Source organism: Balaenoptera musculus, chromosome 12, assembly GCF_009873245.2.
Source record: "Balaenoptera musculus isolate JJ_BM4_2016_0621 chromosome 12, mBalMus1.pri.v3, whole genome shotgun sequence".
Taxonomy (NCBI): Eukaryota; Metazoa; Chordata; class Mammalia; order Artiodactyla; family Balaenopteridae; genus Balaenoptera; species Balaenoptera musculus.
This window is the reverse complement of record NC_045796.1, coordinates 77,045,498-77,063,446: the sequence shown is the minus strand read 5'-3', so window position 1 is coordinate 77,063,446 and position 17,949 is coordinate 77,045,498. Positions and strand designations below refer to the sequence as shown.

The window sequence follows — 17,949 nt, the reverse complement described above, 5'->3', positions numbered from 1 at the left end:
TTGTGGGGTGTGTGTGTATAAATGATCTTTAAAAAAAAAAAAAAAAAACTCATAGAAAAAGAGATCAGATTTGTGGTTACCAGAAGTGGAGGTGGGGTGGGGGGCAGTGGCGGAATTGGATGAAGGCAGTCAAAAGGTACAAACTTCCAGTTAAAAAGTAAGTAAACACTAGGCATATGATGCACGTTAGGATGATGACCATAGGTAACACTGCTGTAGAACACACATGAAAGTTGTTTAAGAGAGAAAATCCAAAGGGTACTCATTACCAAAAACAAAACAAACAAACAAAAACCCTTTTTTTCTTTTTTTGCTTTTTATTGTATCTATGAGATGATGGAGGCTAACTAAACTTGTTGCAGTAATCATTTCACAACATACGTAAGTCAAACTATTTTGCTGTACACATTAAACATATACAGTAATATGTCAATTATATCTCAATAAAACCTGAAAAATAAAAAATAAAAATGAGGCAGATTTAATATATGTGTATGTGAGTGTACACACATATATATTACACATACATCCACAATGATATGTAAAGAGCACCAAAATATACTTTCAGCGAAAAAAACACATATTAAGCAATGTGTATGGTACACTTTCATTTGTAGTTAGAGAGTAAAAAAAGGGACATACATATACATGTATGAACTTGTGCATGTAAAGACGATTTCTTAACAGTGATTTCTTCTTGGGAAGAGGCCTACAAAGGATAGCATAGAGGGATACTGATGTTTCACTGTATACCTCTCTGTATTATTTGAATTTTTAGGCCCTTTTTTTTAAGTACTTCTATTACTTTTTCGATAGAAGGTTTTTAGTTTAAATATGAACACAAAATTGCTGTAATAATTGTTCTATCTAAATGGGTAGTTTCTAAGGACCCTACCAAATTTATTCTCTGCAATGGTTTTACACTTTACCCTTCAATCATAGATCTCATAATTTCATTGTAAATCTTCTTCCATCAAAAATGATAAAAATTTTGTAAATAATAAAATCTAGCCAATTAAGGATCTCAGTGAATGCTATTTCACAATCAGTTCCTTTTTTCAACATTAGAAATCTTTCATTTCTCCAACTTCAATAATAAACCTAATAAGGACTTAATTTTTTTAATAAATATGGTTTACCATGCTAAAAATACTTTTGACACATGAAAGGTTTAAAAACATGATTTAGACTCTGATTCAGATTTCAGAACTGAGAGGGGCCTCAGAATCGTTTAATTCTGCAAACAAAGCAACCAAAATCTGGGCATTAAGAGGGCTTACACAATGTCAGAATAGGGCAAAAACCGAGCTGAGCTCCTGGTTTGACCTCCATTACTCTGTCCTAATTAGCATTTTTTTTTTTTAAGAGATAAAGCAGGTAGGTGAGGCAAAGGCAGGCCTTCTGGATTTGGGTTTCTGGAGGGTGAAAGGGCAGAAAAACATTCAGAGCAGAGACCTAGCCACGAGAGTAAGGTATGGCAGGGAAAGATTCAGAAAAAGGAATCTACCTGGCCAACACTACACAGCTCAATTCTCACTCTGAATAAACTAGGAAGGGTAAGGGAAGACAAAGCTGAATCAATTCTTACTTTTGAAAATGATTTACAGTGGAGGACAATATTATTTTTTTTATCGACAAGAAACAAATACCTACTTGAGGGCAGCTCTAGGGCCAAGGGAATTTGAATGCCAATCTCTTACAAGAAAAACTATCAAAAGAAAAAGAAGTCTATGCAAACTTCCTTTTAGAGCTCTATGATATTCAGGCTACCCAAATCATTCCCCAAAATCTTCAGAAATTTCTAAAAAGGGAGAGAAAGCCTTGTTAACAGTTTCATTATACTTTTCTGACAAGGTAATTCACTCTGTGCCAATTTAATGTTAAAATAGAGTTGGATTTTCTAATGTATTAAATGTGTGCCCTACGGCTTACTGGAGTATTTTAATAATTGTGTGCATGCTATTACATTTATGATCTTTTCATAAAACTTAGTAGATAACTTCCCATTTAGTAATTAAGGATTCTTACGATAGTTAGCAATTCATGATATTTACTTTATGACACACTGTTGATCATATCTCTGACTAATCTGCTACTGCATCCTGAGATCAGGAACGCAACCCCAGCTGTAAGGCTTTCTTATGACGGACAGGACAGAATTGGTGCCTTTACCTTCAGCCCCTATTGGAGGACAGTTCCAGGCCCAGTAAACAATGGTGCAGTTTGGCAGTCATTAATAGAAACTGCAAACTGGGGGAATCGCTAATGAAGTTGCTAACAAAGAACCACTGATATTCAATCAGTGATTCTCGAAGAGTGGTGCAGGGACCCCTAAAGGTCTCTGAGACACTTTCAGGAGTTTGCAAGGTCAGAACTACTTTATAATACAATATTATTTGCTATTTTCACTCACTGTCATGAGTGTACAATGGAGCTTTCCAAAGGCTATATAACATGTGATATTATATAACGAAACATGTCAATATTTGGAAAGTGTGCCTAATGCAATGAACGAACATTTTCCAAATAACGAACATTTTCCAGATGACTAATCCATGATATTACAAAATCATTCATGGGTAAAACATTCATTCAAAGGAGAAGACCAACGGATTTTAAGGCGACAGAGTACAAAAAGTTCTTTGATATGGTTTTAGATTCCACATTGCAACAAACCTTTGAGAACACCACTTACTAAGTTTTGATGTAGTATCAAAGAATATCCAGTTATCTGAAAAGCTTTTAAATATTCCTCCATTTTCTAACTCCTGTAGACATCTGTGTGAGGCTGAATTTTATTTTATTTATCAACCGTAACAACATATTGCAACAGATTGAATGCAGAAGCAGCTATGAGGACCCAGCTGTCCTCTATTAAGTATGACACTGAAGAAATTTGCAAATATATATCAATAAAATGATGCCACTCTTGTCCCAATTTTGGATTTAGAAAATAGATATTTTTCATTAAAAGATTTCATGATACCATTTAGTGAGTTGTTTATTATTTATTTTAAATAAATTAAGAAATATTTTTGAATGTTCTCAATTTTAATTTCTAATATGGTAAATATCAATAGGTATAGCCATATAAACAAAAGCTCCTGTGGTAATGGTGGGGGGGATCTGCAATAATTTTTAAGAGTATAAAAGGGTCTTCAGACCAAAAAATTTGAGAATTGCTGCATTATATAACTAACAATATTTTACTGCTGCAAATGTTAGCACTTTAACAGTTTTTTGCAGCTTTTTTACAATTTGTTGCAGTTTTATTTAAATATTAATATATATAGCTATTAATATTAAAATAAACATATTTAACTGGGGCTGCTACTTTGATAGGACCCTACTCAATAAACTTATTGAAGTAAAAGCCAAAATGAAGGTATAAAGCCAACGCTAAATAAAGAAATAAACATGTAGTCTGATTTAGCTGTCTGTACCTTTGTACAGAGCTCAACAAATTTAACCCTATCAAGCAGCTCTTCATTCCTGGTATATGGCCCAGGATCCGGCAGACCACGTGGCACAAGGCTGGTGAAAAACAACTGCAATGGGTGATTGTCCCTACTCATATTTTAAAAGGTTGTTTGTCTAACCATGTGTCCACTTCTAAACCACTGTACTCTTAATTACTCAGACTATGCATTCTGTCACTTCCATCAACTAACAAAATAAACTTGTATCCAACTTACACAGGGTGCAGAGAGAAGTATTTCACAGCTCAACTATTTAGAGGTAACCTTGAAGAATGCTTTTTTTTTCCCTCCCGTAGGAGGAAAATGTAACACAAGGGGAATAAGAATTGTGGCCTGAAATCCTTTCTGGGATAAGGCAATCTATAAACAAATAAACAAAGTTGCCTGTCACAAACTCCAGCTTAAGGACATATTCTTAAAATAAAAAGCTACACCACGCAAAAACAAAAAACACCATACAGATAGTCGTCCTTAGTAAAGAATAGCACAAAACTTAAAGACAGCACTACTAGGATTTTACTGCCATTTCAAGGGACACTCGGCACTTTCTCAGGTTTTAGTTAATTTGCAAAATGAAACACCACAATTGAGCTCCTAGATTCCTCCCTTACCCTTAAAGTCAGTGGTACCCAGTTTGAAGAAAAAAGATTAACTTAGTGTTAAATAAAATTTGAAAAACTGAATGAGGCATGAAAACAAAAGCTAAATTTCACACTAAATTAAGACACTCAATAGTAAATATTTCGAATTCTGGATTGATTACTGAGATTATGAAAGATAATTTTCTTTCAAAAAGAAAACTTTAGTAAGTATGAAAACTTTAGGAAGTATGAAAAGGTAAGCTAAAAAGTAGAGAATAATTACCCTCAGGTGGGTTACAGAGGCTCCTCCATTCAGAAGAGAGCTAGTTTGATATGACAGCTGACTTGAGATTGATTTGAAAGTAGGTTCATAATAACATATTAAATGTTGATTCCAATATAATTTCAATCACAACAGAAATGAAGCAGTTTAGATCTCCCAAACAAACTTTGAGGCTTGGAGCTAATAAACTCAACATTCCTGAAACTTGAGAGTAAACTTGTAAAGCTAAGCCATTCCTTTATGTGCGTCAAATAGTCATAACCCCTTGTGAAAATGATTTTTGCAATAAAAATGAGCTTTGAAATTTGAAAATAAAAGTTCAAAAGTAATTTTCTCATCCAGAAAGAACTGAGACTATTTACAGTTGCTCCAAACAAAATGAAATATTTAGGTATAAATCTAACAAAACCTGTTTAAATCTGAATCCCGAAAATTAAAAAATGATGATGAAAGAAATCAAAGATGACCTAAGTAAATGGAGAAATATGCTGTGTTCAAGAATAGGAAGATTCAACATAATACGGATGTCAATTCTCCACAAATTGATCCATGTTTAATGCAATTCTTATCAAAATCTCAGGAAGGTGTTGGTAGACAGAGACAAGTTTATTCTAAAGTTCATTTGGAAAGGCAGAGGACCTAGAGTAGCTAAAATAGGTAAAATTTTAAAAACAAAGCATAACATGAGATGAATCCCTCTACCATAATCATATATATACGGTTTACTATGTAGCCTGTAATGAGGAGAGTGTGGTATCGGCAGAGGGATAGACACATACATCAGTAGAATAAAGAATCCAGAAATAGACCCACAAAAATATGCCCAACTGATTTTTGACAAAGGTGCCAGATTCAGTGGAGGAAGAATAGCCTTTTCAACAAATGGTACTAGAGCAACTGGGCACTAAAAGGTGGGAAAAAAAAAATGAACCTCGACCTAAACCTCACAACTTATACAAAAATTAACTCAAAATGAATCATGGACTTTAAAATAAAACATAAAACCATACAGCTTTTGGATAAAAATATAGTAGAAAATCTTTGGAGCTACAGACAAAGGGTGTCAGGGATAGCAAAGAATTCTTAACTTGACACTAAAAAGCACAATCCATGAAAGAAAAATCTGATAAACTGGACCACATCAAAATTTAAAACCTTTCTTCTGAAAGACCCTGTGAAGAGGATGAAAAGACAAGCTACAAACTGGGAGAAAATATTTGCAAACCACGTATCTGACAAAGAACCTGTATTTAGTACATATATAAAGAACTATCAAAAATCAACAGTAAAAGCACAAACAATCCAATTAGAAATACAGGCAAAAAACAAACAAAATGAATAGGATCTTCTGATGGCAAATAAGCATATAAAAAGATGTTCAACATCATTAGCCATTAGGAATAATGCAAGTTAAAACCAAGATATAGTGCTAAAAACCTGTCAGAATGGCTAAAATTTTAAAAAGTGATAACACCAAATGCTGGCAAGGATGTGGAGAAAGTGGATCACTTATACATTGCTGGTAAAAATGTAAAATGGTACTGCTGCTCTACAAAAGAGAATGGCGGTTTCTTACAAAACATGTGCTTATCGTACAATCCATCAAGTATACTTTCATGCCTATATCCCAGAGAAATGAAAATTTATGTTCACACAAAAATCTGCACATGAATGGTCATAACAGCTTTATTAGGTAATAGCTAAAAACTGGAAACAATCCAAATGCCCTTCAACAGGATATACCATAACACTCTGTTGTATATCCATGCCATGGAATACTACTTGGGAATAAAAAAAGGAACAAGCTATTGATATATGCAACAACTTGGATGGAGCTCAAGGGAAAAAATGAAATCTGCCAACCACAAGAGGTTAAATACTGTATGATTCCAGTATTTATATTACATTCTTAAAATGATGACATTATAGAAATGGTGAACAGATCAGTGGATGCCACAGATCAGAGAGCTGGGGAAGGCAGGAAGGTAACTGTGCCTATAAGTTGGTAACACAAGTTCCCTGTGATGGAACTGTTCTGCATCTTGACCACGGTGATGGTCACACGAATCCACACATGTGACAAAATTGCATAGAACTAAATACACACACACACACACACACACACAAGTCCAGGTAAAACTGGTGAAATCTGAATAAGGGTGATGAGTTGTATCAATGTATTACTACCAATTTCCTAATTGCAATATTATATTCTAGTTATGCTATATGTTACCACTGGGGAAACTGGATGAAGGGTATATGCGATCTCTCTACATAATGTTGTTAAAACTTCATGTCAACCTACAATTAACCGAAAATAAAAAGTTTTTTAAAATTTCTTAACTCCAGTAAGAAAAAAAAGAATTGAGGACACTATACAGTTAACAAGTATTTCAAGGACTTATCATCACAGATGACTGATTTTCATGCTCTCAAGTGGGTAACCACGTAATTCAACTCCCATCTACAACTCAGAATCCACAGACTTATTCCATTTTTCCTCTCTTCCTTCTTTCTCTTCCCTCCTCTACCACTCCATCAGCCCCCTTCATAACTGGCTATAAGAGAGAACTGCAGTACGTGTGTATTTGTGTGTGTGCGCGCGCGTGCGCACTGCAACTCCGTGTTCTCTCTAGTTTTATACAAACACACACAGAGGTGTGGGTTGTTTTCAACCATACTTATTAATTAGCATTCTGTGCTCTTGGTTCCTAATTTTAAAATCCATTATGTGGAACATTTTATACTTCCCTTTAAAAATAATTAAAATGTCAGCTATTTGTTTATGACGATAGTTGCTTCCATCCCTACCCCCACCCCACTACATAAGTAAATGGTCCTTAAAAAAAAGTTTTCATATGTTGCTCTGCAGTTTGAGTTGATCACTGGTGGAACCTATACAATAAGATATCTTCTGTGCACTGAAACAGAAGTTAGTGATTGCTGATTTTGGAGAATAAGCTAGGCACTTTTTCTGGTCACTGATATACACTCTATTTAATAAGCCACTGTCTCTGGGCATGGCACTGGTAGAGTGAGCCTGGCATATTATACAGACTAAGAAGTACTATTATCATACCATGTACTAAAAACATCTAATTAATACACTGCAGAAAGCTAGTTTATCTATAGTTCTGACTTGCCCTTGCTCAGAGAGCTCTCACAGTAGGCATTATTCTCACACTTTTTCCCTACCTTTGCTTTCCAAACTACTTTGTCAATTCTAAGTAATTCTAAGCCCTGACTCAGGGCTTCTGTTTTATACACACACACACCCCCACACCCACATATATAGAGAGAGAGCACAACATTTCAGTGGATGTTTAATTCTGTGGATCTTAGTCACTTGGGGAAAATATACTATTTGATTTGAGATATATATATGTGTGTGTGTGTGTGTGTGTGTGTGTGTGTGTGTGTGTGTGTGTGTGTGTGTGTGTGTGTGTGTGTGTGTGTGTGTATCTCACAGATAGCATCTAATACAAGTTCTCCATATAACAATCATGGGGTAGTACGTTTTTCCTCTCTAATTATAAGAAAAAAATATTTTTATAAGACCTGCTGTATTCTCAGACTATTAACTCAACATCATTCCACCCACCTCTCACATCAGTTTTTATTTGGAGGAGTAGAGGCACACCCTGTCCCAAAATATATCTTTCATAAATGTTCAAAGAAATAAAAACAGAAAGTATTATTCATGTGGCATTTCTTACACAATGGCCCCAAAATGTCAGTTTTATACACTATAGCTCTTATAGTATCATTTTCAATTTTAAAGAAACAATCACATAATCAAATAGTGTATTTCCCCCAAATGGCTAAGATCCATGGAATTAAATATCCATTAACATGTGGCCCATTAATATATACAATATTTTACATCTTGCTCTTAAAGATAAAATCTTAAGTTTTTCCTAATCTCTTACTCAGAAAGATAATACCAAAAAAATAGTTTTCATTTCCAAGCAATGCGGAACTGCAGTAAGCAGTCTTAAAAGAGGACATTAAACGCCCAATGAAGACTAACACAAAACAGCACACTTAGAAACTGTAGAAATTTTACCTTAATTCTTCTCTCGGTGTCATCTAATTTTAACTCTGCTGAAACGAGTTTCTTTGCTAAATCATCTCGTTCAGGTAGGTGTCTAGCTTCAGAGATCTTTTTCAGTTTCTGTAAAGAAAATTTTGTCCTAAATAGTTCACCTTCTGTATCTTTCACCCTTTTCTCAGTTGCCCGTTCTTTCTCTTGAGATTTTCTTAAGCGTTCTTTGAGTGCTGTAATCTCATTGTTATGACGAGCAATAAGTTGTGAGATTTCATTTTCTGTATCTTCAAACTTATTCAGGGCTTTCTCCTGCCTATACTGAAGCCTTTTCAAAGCCTTATTTTCTTTTAGCAGCTCAGCTAACTTGACCTGGAGTTCAGTTACTTCATTCTGCAATTCATTGATTTTTAGCAGTCTTGCAGAAAGAACCCGTTTTGTAACAAGATCAGTATCTTTCCGAAGTGGCTCCCTATTGAGGCTCTGGGAGCGAAATCCCACTCGGACTCCCCTTCTGTTTGGTGGACCCTTAGGGCTTGGTTTCCTAGGGACTAAAAAAGAAACAGTAATAATGTAAAGTGAAAGCCGTACCAGATGTAGTATTATTTACTCATCCTAACACAAGTGGATCCACAATGTTCTTTAGTTATTTTGTTTCCTTAAAAAATGATTTTACAAAATTTAATTAAATATCAGGTTTTACTTAGAGCTCTTAATATAATGGTTTTATTAAGAAAGGTTTGAAATCTTTTAAGAAAGTTCAAGAATTATATTCTGATCCAGCAAAATAATATCCCCAGAGTTTATAGGGGATTATTTTACCATTTTTAACTTTACAGATAAGATAGCCAGCCAGCATTCAAACATAGGCACCATCAGCACCAGCATGGTGCCTAATAAACACTGGACAAAATACTGCGATATCCAAGTCATTTGTGCCAAGATATTTGGGATCATTATTTAAAATGTGGAAATGTATGGTTGTTTTTTTTTTAATTAGTTAGAAATCTTTATTTGGGGAAAGAGGATGACAACATGACAGCAAGAAGATTTGGGACTCAGATTTACCACTTAATAAATCCTTGAGCAATTCAACTTAAACCTTTTCCAGGTCTATTTTCCCTACCCACAGAATGAGGATACTAACTCATTTGTTGTTGTGAGGATTAACTGAAGTTTGCAGGTCAAACAGAAAAGTTCTCCACAAACATTCTCTGTCAGTGACAAAAACTTAATCCCAGGTACCAGTGATTGGAAACAGAACACACTTGAGCAGTACAGATGTGATTCTAAATGCTTTCTCAGAGGCTTTCTTTTGTGTGATGTTCGAATCAAAAACATCTGGCATTATTTAAGAACAAGATAAAAAACTCCACCCTAAAAAATACAAGCATGTGAAATCTTTAAAGTTAATTAATACACATTAATCACAATATTTCACAAAAATTTGGAATGTTATTATTTTTTTTACTAAAAGTTCATTGAACTTATTAAGCCTCAATATACAGAGCACCTGCCCTTTAAAAGAGGCATCTGGAAGTCTGCCACAGTTGAGAATAACGAACTTTAATCTCCAAGGTGACTGCATTTTTTCAAGAAGGAAATGCATTCCAGAGGGAAAAAAAAAATGAAGAAAAACTAGAAAATCCAATGTTTCCCTACCCATTTTACCAGCCATGGACACCCTGATTTCATTATGTAAACAAGTAAAGGGTAAGAGTAATATTTACAATTTAACACTACAAAATTTCATTAAAGAGATGGAAGTTTTATAGAAGGTATTTTGAATGTGTAACTGATTTGGGATTCCAGCTCTATAAATGCTTGAATATATGAAAGGAAGTGGTAGTAAAAAGAAATGAGGGAAAACCTACTTGTAACTTTGAAACTATGCTATCCAATATAGTGGTCACTAGCCACATGTGCCTACTGAGAAACTTGAAATGTGGGTGGTCCAAACTGAGATACCCCGTAAGTGTGAAATACATACCAGATTTCAAACACTTAGTTTAAAAAACAAAGGAATGCAGAATATTCCACACACTATGTTTTATATTAACTATACTTAGAAATGATAATATTTTGGATATGTTGGGTTAACTAAAATATATTATTAAAATTAATCCCACCTGCTTTTCTTTTTAAATGTGGCAGTAAAAAATTGCATGTGTGGCTTCCATTTGTGACTTGCATTATATTTCCATTGGAGAGATTGCTCCAGTTTTAAATTGGGAGCGCCCATCATTTCAATTCTCTTTCTTTCCCAACATACTGAATTAACAGAGTTTTAGTATCTATATGCTATTATAGAATATGTACTCAGCTCCTGGAGTGACAGAAACTTTATACATAAAAATGACTGTACATAAGGATGAATGTTAATCATTCCAAATCTCTGATTTTTATGTATAAAATTATATTGTTCAGCAAACAAGACTTCATACAAATGGAAACTTAATTTGAAAAGTTAAAGCCTAGATATTATATGAATCAGGATAAAAATTTTCCACTAATATTTTATTCAACAATTTAGCCAGACAGAAAGGGCTTCCACAACCAACTTTTGACATCCTGAAAACCTGAACATTGATTTTTAGCATATTCTATTAGTACATCTACAAAGTACACTTAACCAGAACTCAAAAATATTTCTCAGCGTTCATCTACCTCTTTCATTTTTAAAACTATCAAGATGAAATACAGGGCTAATAAGAGTCAGAAACAAGATGACTTATTGTTGTGTATATCATTCTTCATCTCCCCCTTGTTAAGTCACCACCAAAAAGAGGGTGGGCAAATAACTGTTTTCCTTCCGTCAGGTGTTAAAATTACGGTATGACTCATTTAAAAAACATGTAACAGGGACTTCCCTGGTGGCACACTGGTTAAGAATCTGCCTGCCAATGCGGGGGACATGGGTTTGAGCCCTGGCCCAGGAAGATCCCACATGCCGTGGAGCAACTAAGCCTGTGCGCCACAACTACTGAGCCTGTGCTCAAGGGCCCGCGAGCCACACTACTGAGCCTGCATGCCACAACTACTGAAGCCCGCACGCCTAGAGCCCGTACTCCACAACAAGAGAAGCCACCACAATGAGAAGCCCGTGCACCGCAACGAAGAGTAGCCCCTGCTCGCCGCAACTAGAGAAAGCCCGTGCACAGCAACGAAGACCCAGTGCAGCCAAAAGAAATAAATTAAAAAAAAAAAAAAAAAAGTAACAAAGATAAACTATGCATCTACCAAAAACTCAGTGTTTATATTACTGATAAAACAAGAAATAGAATAAGTATGTAATATGTAATACACAAAGATGTATAACCTAATTATTAAATTTTATTATCATATAACTTCTGATAGAGCACAAATTTTACTTTTAAAATAAAACATGCTGAAAATTTAAAAGGAGGAAGGAAGAACATGTTATCAAACATGAAATTCCACAAATTCAAGTGTTCAAGATGCTTTTTTAATCACATTTGTTCTTTCCTTAATTTAGTCTACACACTGATGATTGTGACTTAAACCAAAAGGAATTAAGTTAGTGTTTAAGGAAAGTTATCAGTTTGGTTATGTTGTTTGATCTAAGGTAGACAAATTACCACAGATTTTAATTCAAAAGATAATGCAAAGCAGAAAACAGTACAAGTCAGATTGAAGACAATAACTGAAATTTTTCTGGGTGATATTAGAACTGTTTCTCATAGCTTTTTCTCAATTATCTTCTTAAATAAGATAAGGCGTAAGAAGTTCTGACTCCTTAATTGGGTAGCCTCCTAAACTGCTTCTGGGTAATGAGTGAAAAATTAAAGTATTCTTGCCCGTAATTCCCGAGGTATGTAAATGATTTCTTGGGAATAAATAGTCATTTTCTAAGGTTCAACCCTAAGGTCTGTTTGTTCTTAATTATATAGCAAAAGTTTAATATCAGATCATGCTCTCAACCACAAAATCAAAACAAGAAAACTGCATTGAGACAGATTTGGAGGAAGAGACTAAGAAACCTGCAGCACTGTACTTGCAGGAAAAACAGAAGAAGAAAATGCACCCAAATTGTTAAAAGTATCAACATCCCTGGGAAGCTAGATTAGTGATCCATGAAAGGGCTGCTTTCAAAAGGAACATACATTCTTTGCAGATTTTAAAAAAGCAAATGTTACTTTTCAAAGTAAAAATCTGTAAAGGCAAATTTAATCAAACTCCTGATTAAAACTTTTCAATAGCTAACTATTCTCCTGTACAGAAACAGTCAGTATCTTAACACAAGATGCCAGGTGTTTCATTGCTTTGCCCCTGTTTTCCTTTTCATCTCCCAAACTTACCACTCCCTGCCTTGCAATCTTACCATTCTAAGCTACTGCTGTTATATTGTGCTGTATTTATTAACGTATATTATAAAACCTCATTTACCTTAGCTTACTTTTCTATGATATAGTCCTTACATATTTTGTTACTAAGTACATCAGGGTTTTCTTGACCAGGATTTATTAAGATGAAGAAGCGATTTCTAGAACATTATCTAGTCAAATATATATTAATAACTAGTTCCAGACTAGTAACATTTTAATAAGAAAAATTATTTCTAATGATTTATGTTGTTTCCATTATAACACAGCTTAATAGAAAACAGACTGGTGGACCCAAGTCCCAAATTCCAATTGTAGGCTAAATTTGAACTTTTGTAGTAAGTAGGGAAAGTAATTTTACTCAATCTAGAAAAATGCCCCTTAACCACTTTATATCAATGCTTTTCACTACTTTTTGAAATTGAAGATAAAGGAAGGTCCACATGTTTTGTGATTTTTTTTTTTTTTTTTTTTGCCTTTACAGTACCTCACAAACTCCAAGATAATCATTTATTTAGGAACAAGAGAATACAAAATGAGAAGCCTCAGTTATGGTTCTTTCTTTGGTATACCGTATGACTTTAAATATAACAAAGGATAATACACAGTACCATAAGCAACATTTATAAAAATATATCCTATTCTAAATGTAAATCATCCCATTTCCATGCACATATCCATATACATATTAAATAGAAGAGTTTCATTCATACATGTTTTCCTTAAGCATTCACAATGAATATTCTAGATCTACTGGACTTTTTTAAAGGATGCTTACCTTGATGATGCACTTGGCTGTCTGAAATTTGTTTTTTAGGATTTTTTCCCTTAATACTTGCAGGTGAGGAGGGATGGACCAGTGATGACCGGCCAGAAGACTGTGGTGTAGCTCCAAAATCAGATGAACAGTAAGAGTAACAGTGTCTGCCTGCCTTACTTTCTTTACCAGTATCTGGACTTCTTTCTCTTTCCCCCATGGCTTTGAAAAATGGCCTCTATTCACATAATTTCACAGATTCTTTTCTTCAGAAAAATCCATGGCAAGCCTGAAGAGCATTTTTTAGAGTCTTCAGATCCCGGGGATAATATTCATGTATGTGCAATTTGTTTTCTCTCTGTATCTGTAGTCCACAATTCACAGGAGGGACCAGAAAATACACTTTTTCCCCTACAATTAAGGAAGGGGGAAGGAAACTCAACATATTTCATGAAATAGATTTCTACAGTTAATTACAATGAAACATACTAAAAGCAAAATAATATACTGCTTATAATTTTTAAAAGAGGCTGTAATTTAATTCATCTATATTTTCAAACAGTTATTTACAGTATTTGGAGAAAAGACAAACTGTCATAGCATAGATAGAGAACATGTAAAGTACCTGACATATACTTGCTTCTGAATAAATGTTAACTGCATTTGACTCCCTTGAATCAAGATTTAAAATAAACACAAGTGCTGATTTTTAATAGGTGAATTATGATCAAATCACCAATTTCTTTTTCTTTTTTTAATTTTTTTTTTTGGGTGGGGTGTGGGGGGATGGTGGTAAAGGACAAGACTAACAAAACCAAAGAAAAATATCTAAAATTGCATAAAAATGTAAAACTGAAGTATGTAAAAAAATTAATCAAATTAAAGCACTTGATGAAAAAACATTTGCAACATGACAGAAAAATGGTTACCACCCTTAACAATAAATACCTCATATCATGCCATAAGAAAAATATGAAGTCAAAAGATAAATGGGCAAATACATGTTAAGACCCACAGCAAGCAATACAAACTATAGGCACATAATAACATTCAACCTCAGATACCATTTTTAAACCTATCAAATTATCACAGATTTCTCAACACTCAATGCTTCCAGAATGGCCATCAAGAAAATACTGGGAAAAAAGTTGGCAAAATATATTAAAACTTTAATTATGCTTTTAACCTTTGATCTGATAATTCCATTCCCGGATACCAAGAAAATTACCCTAAAAATAGGGGGAAAGATTATGCACAAATGTTTAATGCAGTACAATTAAAAAACAAAAAACAAAACCAAAAAAGGAAGCAACCTAATCTAACCACTGCAAAATAACTAACAAAATTAAGAAAAGTATTGAAAAAAATCAGTATAGCATAGCATCATGCAACTGTTAGAAACGTTTACAGAAAGTTTGTGTTAACAAGGAAGATGCTTATACTATTACAGTAAAAAGAAAAATTCAAACTGGTGTATACAACATGATCTCAACTACACACAGTCATTGAAAAATACTGAAAACACTGAGTATTCTTTTTAACTGAACTCAGGAACTGAAAAAAAACTGCAAACCAAGGTATACATAATATACCAAAATAATGTCTGAAATTGGATTACTTTTATAATTATAATTGTTCTTAATATTTACAAGAAATGAAAAGCCCATTGATGAAATTAGTGTTAAAAGTATATACTAGTAATAAATGAAAATGACACATGCACAAGGCAGCACTACTACTATTCATGCAGCACTTTTGTAGTGGCAAAGCACTAAAACAATTAAAATGACCATCAATAGGAAACTGGCTGCATACACTGTAAACCTCCACACAATGAAGTACAGTACTACGAAGCTATTAAAGGAATGCGGATTACCTCTGTATATTCTCTGCAGTCTGAAGTGATCTCCAGAATATATTAAGAAAAGGAAGAGGGAGAAAAGCATGTATAGTATGCTACCATTTAACGAAGAAAGAGGGTTATAAATTTATATACACAACTTTTTATACTTTTAAAAAGTAGAAGAAAAAATTAAATACTTAATGAAAAAACAATGGGTTCTCTAGAGCAGGGCTGTCCAACAGAACATTCAGCAAGAATGGAAATGTTCTAAAATCTGTTCAGTATGATAGCTACCCACATGTAGCTACTGAACACCTGCAATGTGGCAAGTGGGAATGAAGAACTAATTTTTAATTATGCTGAATTTTAATTCACTTAAATGTTAAAAGCCACATGCACTGGTGGTTAGCTGACTGGACAGTATAGCTGTAGAGGAAAGTGGGAAGCAGAGTTCAGGGACAGGGATACGAGTTAGACTTCTTTATCTATAACTTTTGTAGACTCAACTTTGGAAATAATAATTTTTAGAAATTAGATTTTTAAAAAGCATTTCCTATGAATCAAAAGAAAATGAAACAAATAAATGTAATTATATATACAGTTGGTGGCAAAACCACACAGATTAACCAGTTCTAATGACTTTAAAACACAATCCCTAGTGAGATATATCCTACTGACAAAAAAGGCACAAAATTTTTCTAAAAACTGCTTTCAATAATCACATTGTTGGCATTGTTATTCTCAGGCTACTACATGTGCACTGTGAGATAAAGCAAACAAGTAATTACATTGGTTCGGTTAGGTATTAGAATTTTCTAAAACAAACAAGTATAAGCCAATACGAGTTTTAAAATTCTGGAGCCCAAAATGTGAATTTGGAGTATCAGTATGAACTTATAATGGATTTTACATTTTAAAAAAAAAAAAAAACAGTGTTTCCTAGCTCTGTCCACTGAAAAACCCTAGAAGCAAGAAACAAACTAATAGCAACAAACATTCCCAGCACTCAAATGTAGTGTCTAAATACCATTTCCCTTAAAAGAAACTAGTAGAACTCCTTGTAAAATGTCTTATTCCACATCTAAGAGAGGAAACATACAAGATGAACCTAAGAATCTAGAAATTTGGTCATACTAGAGAGCAAGAGAGCTGTGAGGCACTCCTGATGGAGCATCAGAAGGGCTCGGGAGCGCACGCCAAGAAGCTCCAACTAGCCAACAATGGGACAATTGCATCATCAATAAGAATTATATCAGCAAAGGACTAAGACACATCAAATATGTTTAAATTCATGAGGTCATATGTTATTTTAAAAAAACTAATTAGTCACCTCTGAAAGACACTAGGCAACCAACTCATTCATCTGAAATTGATACCTAAAGAGAAAAAAATCAAACAGGTATCCTGCCTATACTCTTACGAGCTGTATCTTAAAATAACAAAACAGTAGATAAGGGGAAGTATTGGGTTGGCCAAAAAGTTTGTTTCTTTACAGAACTATTCTAGCTAATAAATTAAAAAGGGAATATCAGAATGACAGAATTAGAATATTGCCACTTGGTAGCTACTAATGAAATAATGAAAGTAGACAGTGCTCACTAATGGCTGCTAACGCTACAGAAAAGAAATAATCAGACACTGTGTGCCTTCCAGATAGGACACAAGGATACCTCTGAAGTAATCTGCTCCTCCTACAAGAAAAATAAACTCTGATTCTGGTCAAACTTCTAGACTGACATGACAATTTATAGAAAATACAGGGGACAGAGATACAAGGAAGCAATTACCGAAATCCACACTGTGGCAAATCCTACAGGACAAACTGGCTTCTTTAACGCATAAATTGCAAGCAGGAAAAGAAGAGATGGCAAGAGGGTTTCTATATTTTTTTAAAGTCTTAAGGAAAACAAACAATTGCAATCTACGAGCCTTGTTTCAATCTTGATTCAAACAAATTATATAAAAGAAAATTATAAGATAATTGAGAAAATTTAAACACTGACTGGATATTTAATGACATTAAGGAATTGCTATTGCTTTAGGTGAGATCATGATATTGTGGTTACTTTTTTTAAAGAGTCCTTATATTTCAGAGATAGATGTTGAGATATTTATAGGTAAAATTAAATAATGTCTGGGGTTTGCTTCAAAATAATCCAGGGGGAAGGAGGTAAAAGTAGAGATTAAATAAGACTGGCCATGAGTTAATAAAACTATGTAAAAACTGTGGAGACTTGCAGCTTCAGTATTCTACCTCTTCTTTCATATTGTTTGAAATTTTCCTTAACAAAAAAGATTTTTTAAAAATCAAGCAAACAAACTTAGAACTTTGTTTTACTTCCTGGTAGATTATTAGTGCCTGGCAATCTCAGTCTCTGTTACAACTAGCTATCTGATCTGAAATCAGCAACAAGTACTAATATTAAAAAATATATACATCAGTCTGAATCTTTCACTTTGCAATCATGACAGAAAATGTTTACACATTTAAAAAACTGTCTAGGAAAAAAGGATGATGGATTAAAGCAATTAAGTGGCTCCATCACTTATTAGCTGTGCAAACCTGGAGAAGCCACCTAACTTCTCAATCTAAATCTAAATCTCAATTTTCTCATCTG

At 34.0% G+C, this 17,949-nt stretch overlaps 1 protein-coding gene across 2 annotated transcripts in view; it reads right to left on the bottom strand.

Annotated features, from left to right (window-relative positions):
- Positions 1 to 17,949, bottom strand: part of LCA5 (lebercilin LCA5) — a 62,676-nt gene that overhangs the window by 38,065 nt on the left and 6,662 nt on the right. For both annotated transcript variants that reach the window (XR_005022241.1, XM_036872228.1), the window contains exons 2-3: positions 13,510 to 13,899; positions 8,410 to 8,939 (exon numbers count right to left, since the gene is read on the bottom strand). Coding sequence is in view for 1 of the 2 variants with exons in the window: in XM_036872228.1 (XP_036728123.1) it covers positions 8,410 to 8,939; positions 13,510 to 13,708 (729 nt within the window). In the remaining variant the exon portion in view is untranslated. The remainder of the gene's footprint in view (positions 1 to 8,409; positions 8,940 to 13,509; positions 13,900 to 17,949) is intronic.